The sequence below is a fragment of the Giraffa tippelskirchi genome, chromosome 3 (genome assembly GCF_054371585.1).
Source record: "Giraffa tippelskirchi isolate mGirTip1 chromosome 3, T2T-mGirTip1v1.2.pri, whole genome shotgun sequence".
NCBI lineage: Eukaryota > Metazoa > Chordata > Mammalia > Artiodactyla > Giraffidae > Giraffa > Giraffa tippelskirchi.
In genome coordinates, this window is record NC_137277.1 from 12,938,350 (window position 1) to 12,944,349 (window position 6,000).

The 6,000-nt window shown below is 55.4% G+C and overlaps 1 protein-coding gene and 1 long non-coding RNA gene across 3 annotated transcripts; one reads left to right on the forward strand and one right to left on the reverse strand.

Moving 5' to 3' along the window:
- Positions 1-2,349: 2,349 nt before the first annotated feature.
- On the reverse strand, positions 2,350-3,005 carry LOC145541080 (uncharacterized). The gene is made up of 2 exons (XR_014078765.1): positions 2,968-3,005; positions 2,350-2,650 (listed from the first exon to the last, which is right to left on the reverse strand). It is a non-coding gene; the product is annotated as an uncharacterized LOC145541080 (long non-coding RNA).
- Positions 3,006-3,166: 161 nt separating this feature from the next.
- On the forward strand, positions 3,167-5,344 carry SPPL2C (signal peptide peptidase like 2C). 2 transcript variants are annotated; one of them, XM_081576451.1, is made up of 2 exons: positions 3,167-3,873; positions 3,922-5,344. In XM_081576451.1, exons 1-2 carry the CDS (start codon positions 3,195-3,197, stop codon positions 5,259-5,261), a joined length of 2,019 nt encoding a protein of 672 aa, XP_081432577.1. In that variant the 5' UTR covers positions 3,167-3,194; the 3' UTR covers positions 5,262-5,344. The 2 variants fall into 2 exon arrangements, with proteins under 2 accessions (XP_081432577.1, XP_081432576.1); XM_081576450.1 differs by having other exon boundaries at positions 3,167-5,344.
- The last annotated feature ends 656 nt before the right edge of the window (positions 5,345-6,000 follow it).

Sequence of the window (6,000 nt, forward strand, 5' to 3'; positions counted from 1 at the left end):
AAAGTGGAATAGTGCAGGATTTGTCCTTTTGTGTCTGACTTCTTTCCCTTGCTTAATGTTCTCAAGATCTGTCTACATCGTAGCGCAATCAGAACTTCATTCCTTTGTAGGGTAGAATGATGCTCCATCTTACGGGGGACCATACTTTCTCTAGCCATCCATCAGCTGAAGGACGTCTGGGTTCTTTTCATCTACTCCAAGTCATTGTGAAGAGTGCTGCTACAAACATTCAAGAACAATTTTTTTGTTTGAATAGCTGTTTTCCGTTCTTTGGGGTATATGCCCAGGAATGGAACTGCTGGGTCATGTGATAAATTTCTGTTTATAACCTGCCATGGAACCACCAAATGTCTTCTACAGCAGCTGTACCATTTACAATATCACCACCAGCAACGTACGAGAATCCTAATTTCTCCACATCCATGCCAAAATCTGTTTTTTTTCCCGTTTTTAAATTACTTTTTATTTTACTTATTTATTTATTTTTTGGCTGCTCTGCACAGACCTTGATCCTTAGTCAAGGACTGAAACTGCACCTCCTGCAGTGGAAGCGTGGAGTTTCAACCACTGGACCACCAGGCAAGTCCCCAAAACTTCCTATTATCTGTTTTGTTATTTTTATAATAGCTATGCCCAGGAGGCATTTTAGTATTCGGTTTTATAAGACCCAGGACTCTACCTGAGGTGGAGTCTAGCTGAACATCAGTAGCTGGGGTGGGGAGGGCGGGCTGGGGTGGGGGGCTTCAGAGAGATTTCTATTATCAGCCCTGCTGTACCAAGCATCTGGGTGCTCAGATGCAGAGAGGTGAACCCAGTCTAGACACTGCTCCACTCTCATAAGAACTACACAAGCTGACCGTCCCTTCCCTAACAGCCCCTGACTGATACACACGTCCTCTCTCTGCAATGGGAGCCCAGGCAGGGGGAGCTGGCATCTTCCTCCACTGGCCCTGACATTTCACCCTCACTGGCTGGGGATCTGCTCACCAGTCAGTTGTCTCTGTTCCCTAAAGTGTTTCTGACAGTTAATTTGTCGTTGTAATTACTATTTGTAATCTAATTAAATGTTATATGAATGGATGAAACAGAAATGCACAAACAAGCAGGGTTGTTATTTCTTACAAAAATGCGGTTGATGCTTTGAAAGACACAATCTGAATCATACAGAATATCTGACACCTGTCAAGTCAGGTGTGGGTGAGACCAACTGGGTGGGAGGGGACTGTCAAGTCTACAAGGTTCTACTCATCAACCTCTTGGCAAAGGCCCCTTAATCTCACTCTCCACTTCAAAGCATCCAAAGCTGGGTGTTGGAGATTTGCCGTCTCATTGATGTGGAGTTCACAAGGTGGGTGCCTGCCAAGTCGCTTCAGTTGTGTCCCACTTTTTGCGACCCTATGGACTGTAGCCCACCAGACTCCTCTGTCCAGGGGATTCTCCAGGCAAGAATACTGGAGTGGGTTACCATCCCCTCCTCCAGGGAATGAAGAAAGTAAGGCTTGGGAATTCCCTGGTGGTCCAGTGGTTGGGACTCAGCAGTTCCACTGTCACAGGTATGGGTTCAATCCTTGGTTGGGGAACTAATATCCCAGAAGCCACAAGGCGTGGCCAAAAAAAAAAAACCAGAAAAAAGAAGATCTGAGTTGTGATCACGACATGTTAAGGATGGGCCTATGGTCTCCTGGATGTGGTGGTGGCGCTGTCCTTGGAGGTAGGACCTGAAGGTCAAAAATGGGCAGTGGGGGAGGCCTTGGGGCAGAGATTAGAGCTGCAGTCAAGCAGTCAGGGAGGCAGGCTGACCCCGGGCAGTTCCCAGGACAGGGCAACACCTAAGCAACGTGTGTCCAGAGTGAGAGCTGGATCTGGGGGCTAGGATTAGGGCCCATGGGATGGGCTTCTCTGAGACTCAGTGTACTCATCCATGAAGTGTATGTATTTGGGTAAGGTTAAGCCAAACTGTGGTGTTGGAGAAGTCTCTTGGGAGTCCCTTGGACAGCAAGGAGATCAAACCAGTCAATCTTCAAGGAAATCAACCCTTACACTGGAAGGACTGATGCTGAAGCTGAAGCTCCAATACTTTAGCCACCTGATGCAAAGAGCCAATTCATTGGGAAAGACCCTTGATGCTGGGAAAGATTGAGGGCAGGAGGAGAGGGGAGCAACAGAGGATGAGATGGTTGGATGGCATCACTGACTCCATGGACATGAGTTTGAGCAAACTCCAGGAGATAGTGAAGGACAGGGAAGGCTAGTGCATTGCAGTCCCCGAGGTCGTAAAGAGTCACACACCACTTATTGACTGAACAACAACAAAGCTGCTGTAACAGACTCACAAGAAGCCTGTGGCTTAAGGAAGATAATGTATGTTAACAGTCCACGATGAGCATCCCATACTCCACGCAAGCATCCAGGGACCTGGTTCCTTCACTCCCTTTCTCCCCATCTCTTAGGACATCGCCCCTCTCTCCACAGACAATGGCCTGTCTATGACTGACTTGTGAGAAAAAGAGAGATGGACAAGGAGCCCCATGGTCTCTGTCCAGGTTCCTGAGGGACTCACTTCATTTCTGCTCATTTCCAATGGCGAGAAATGGCCACGTGGCCTTTTCTAAATCCTGGTCAGTCTGAGAACGAAGTTCCGGTCATGCACCTGTGCAAAGGGGCATCATTTGAAGGAGGGCTCACAGCCTTGTGCTGGATGGATATAGTAATACCCCCTTGCAGGAGGCTGTAATTGCAGAAAAAGTACCTAGCACTCAGGAAGAGCTCGATAAAAATGTACAACATCGCTGAGGTCAGGGATCCCAGGGGCCCAGGAAACTGTCTGGTCTAATGTCCTCATTTCTTTGCAGTTAGAGAAATAGGCAGAGAGGGCCAGGCACCTGCCGGGTCTGTAAAGGGTAAGGTTGGTCCGGAATCCTGTCTGGGATCCTCAAGCCCATCCCCCCACCTCTTGTTTCAAATGACCTGGTCCAGCTCCTCCTAGGCAGATGACCTCTCCACCTGGAGGCAGGGCTGGGGGACAGGATCCCCAGAGGCTGCCCAGCTTTGTGACTAGGTAGGTGTGGCCCTGGTTTCCTGGACTGTCAGCCAAGCAGCTGCTCTGTGACAGAGGGCCACACCCAGCCCTGGGAGGGGTCAGGGGGCCGTGGGCAGCTGCCACACTGGGACGCAGCGGTAGGTGCCTGAGGAGGATGGCACGCCTGGGTTTCCTCCTCTTTTTCCTTCTCCTCTTCCTCCTGGCCAGCACAGCAGCCCAGGGGGAGTACGGCATGGTCCACGTTGTGTCGGACAACTGGAGCAAGGACTACTGCATCCTCTTCCGCTCCGACTACATCACCCTACCCCGAGACCTGCAGCACGCCCCACTCCTGCCCCTGCACGATGGCACGGGCGCACCCTGGTGCCCAGGCCAGGACTCCTCCCACCAGGCCCACCCTGACGGCTCCGCCAGCCAGCAGCCCCTCCACCGGACCACCGCCATGGTCATGAGGGGCAACTGCAGCTTCTACGACAAGGGCTGGCTGGCTCAGGGCCGAGGCGCCCACGGGCTGCTCATCGTGAGCCGGGCCAGCGGCCAACAGTGCTCAGATCTCACCCCGGCGGCCCAGGACCCCCGCAAGCCCCTCCCAGACCTCACCATCCCCGTGGCCGTGCTCCGCTACACCGACATGCTGGACATCCTCAGCCACACCCACGGGGGCAACGGGGTCCACGTGGCCTTGTACGCCCCCCCAGAGCCCATCCTCGACTACAACATGGTGGTCATCTTCCTCCTGGCCGTGGGCACCGTGGCCGTGGGCGGCTACTGGGCCGGCGTGACTGAGGCTGACCGGCTGCAGCGGCGCCGGGCGCGAGGGGGCGGGGGGCCCGGCGGTCACCCTCCGCAGGGAGCCCTGGCGGCCTGGCGGGGGCCCGAAGAAGATGACGAGGACGCGCCGGTGGACTTCACGCCGGCCATGACGGGCGCGGTGGTCACCATGTCCTGCTCCATCATGCTGCTGCTCTATTTCTTCTACGACTGCTTTGTCTATATCATGATCGCCATCTTCGGGCTGGGCGCGGGCACCGGCCTCTACAGCTGCCTGCTGCCCGTGGTGCGCCACCTGCCCGTGTGGCGGGACCAGTGGCTCCTGCCCGGCCGCCGGGCCTGTCTGCAGCTGCCCCTGCTGCTGTCGGCCGGCCTGTGCCTGGTGGTGACCGTCCTCTGGGTCGCCTACCGGAACGAGGACTGCTGGGCGTGGCTCTTGCAGGACACACTGGGCGTGGCCTACTGCCTCTTCGTCCTGCGGCGCATGCGCCTGCCCACCCTCAAGAGCTGCGCCTCCTTCCTGGTGGCCCTGTTAGTCTTCGATGTGTTCTTCGTCTTCATCACACCCTTTCTCACCAGGACCGGCGAGAGCATCATGGTTGGGGTGGCCTCGGGCCCGGCAGATTCCTTGAGCCATGAGAGGCTGCCCATGGTCCTCAAGGTGCCCCGGCTGAGCTTCTCGGCCTTGACCCTGTGTGACCAGCCCTTCTCCATCCTCGGCTTCGGTGACATCGTGGTCCCCGGCTTCCTGGTGGCCTACTGTCACCGCTTTGACGTGCAGATCCGCTCGCGGCACGTCTACTTCGTGGCCTGCACAGCGGCCTATGCTGTGGGCCTGCTGGTCACCTTCTTCGCCATGGCCCTCATGCAGATGGGCCAGCCCGCCCTGCTCTACCTGGTGTCCAGCACCCTGCTCACCAGCCTGGCCGTGGCCGCCTGCCGCCAAGAGCTCACCCTCTTCTGGACAGGCCAGGTGAGGGCCAAGACCCTCACCCGGCCGGTGCCAGGGCTCTGCGGTACCCCTTCAGCTGGTTCTGAGCAGAAGCAGTCGCACGCAGCAGACATCCATAGAGCCTGCGAGCTCGAGGGGGCCACCATCTCCTCCCTGGCAGGAGACTTAGATAGCAGCCTCGGGGAAGGCACAGCTGAGACTGTCACCATATCTGAGGATGAAGCCACCAGTCCAGAAGGCCACAGTGACAGCTCCGAGGGCTGGAGCGATGCCAACCTGGAGCCCGATGACCTGTCGAGTACCCCTTCTGGGGTCTCAGAGGAGCTCTTACCACTGATGCCAATGGCCATGCTGATACCACTGAGGCCGCCGCCCTTGGAGCTGGGCCACGACCAGGCCCAGGCCCAGGCCCACGAGGCCAGCCTGCCCTGGACGGGCCTCCACAAGAGGAAGGGCCTTAAGGTAAAGAAGAGCATGTCGACCCAAGCTCCCTTGTGAACCAGGAACCCTGGGACGTGTGCCTCTAGACTATCACAGAGCAAAGCCACGTGTGACAAAAATAAATTGGGGCATTAAAGATATTCTGTGTCTACTCACAGAGCCTCTTTGTTTGTTAGGACTGTAAGGAAGCAGCAACCATGGAATCAGTTCATGTAGAGCCTGCAGGGTCCTTGGGACAGACCACATCTGTCTGTCCCTGCAGCCAAACCCCAGCCTCATTGCCCCATCTTTTTCTCATGCTCAGGTCCAGTCACACCATTACTGTTCCTTGATTATGCCACGTCCTCTGCTTGTCTCTTTGCACATGCTGTTTCCTCTAGCTGAGTCACCCTTCCCACCCCAGACAGAAATGCTGAAGCCCAGATGAAACATTTCTAAGCAGCCTTCCAGCGTCAGGGCACATCCACCCTTCCTGCTAAGCATCCTTGCTCTATAAGCATCCTGGACAGCCACATCACACCCAGTGTGTGCCTGCTGTCATCCACCTGTTGCAGTCACAGACATCAAGTATGCACCTGCTGTGTACCCCACCCTGTTGGTGGGCACAGAGGGAGTCTGCTGTCCAGCTGAGGGAAGGGTGGGAGATGGAGAACAGATAAGAAACAACTTGAGAATCATCTCAAAACGGGGATGGAGAGGTTGGAACCGGAGTGAAAGAATTTAGGAGACCACGGCTCTAGTTCCCACACTTCCTTCACTGACCTTGGATAATGAACCAGTCTCTTAACCCCTTTGG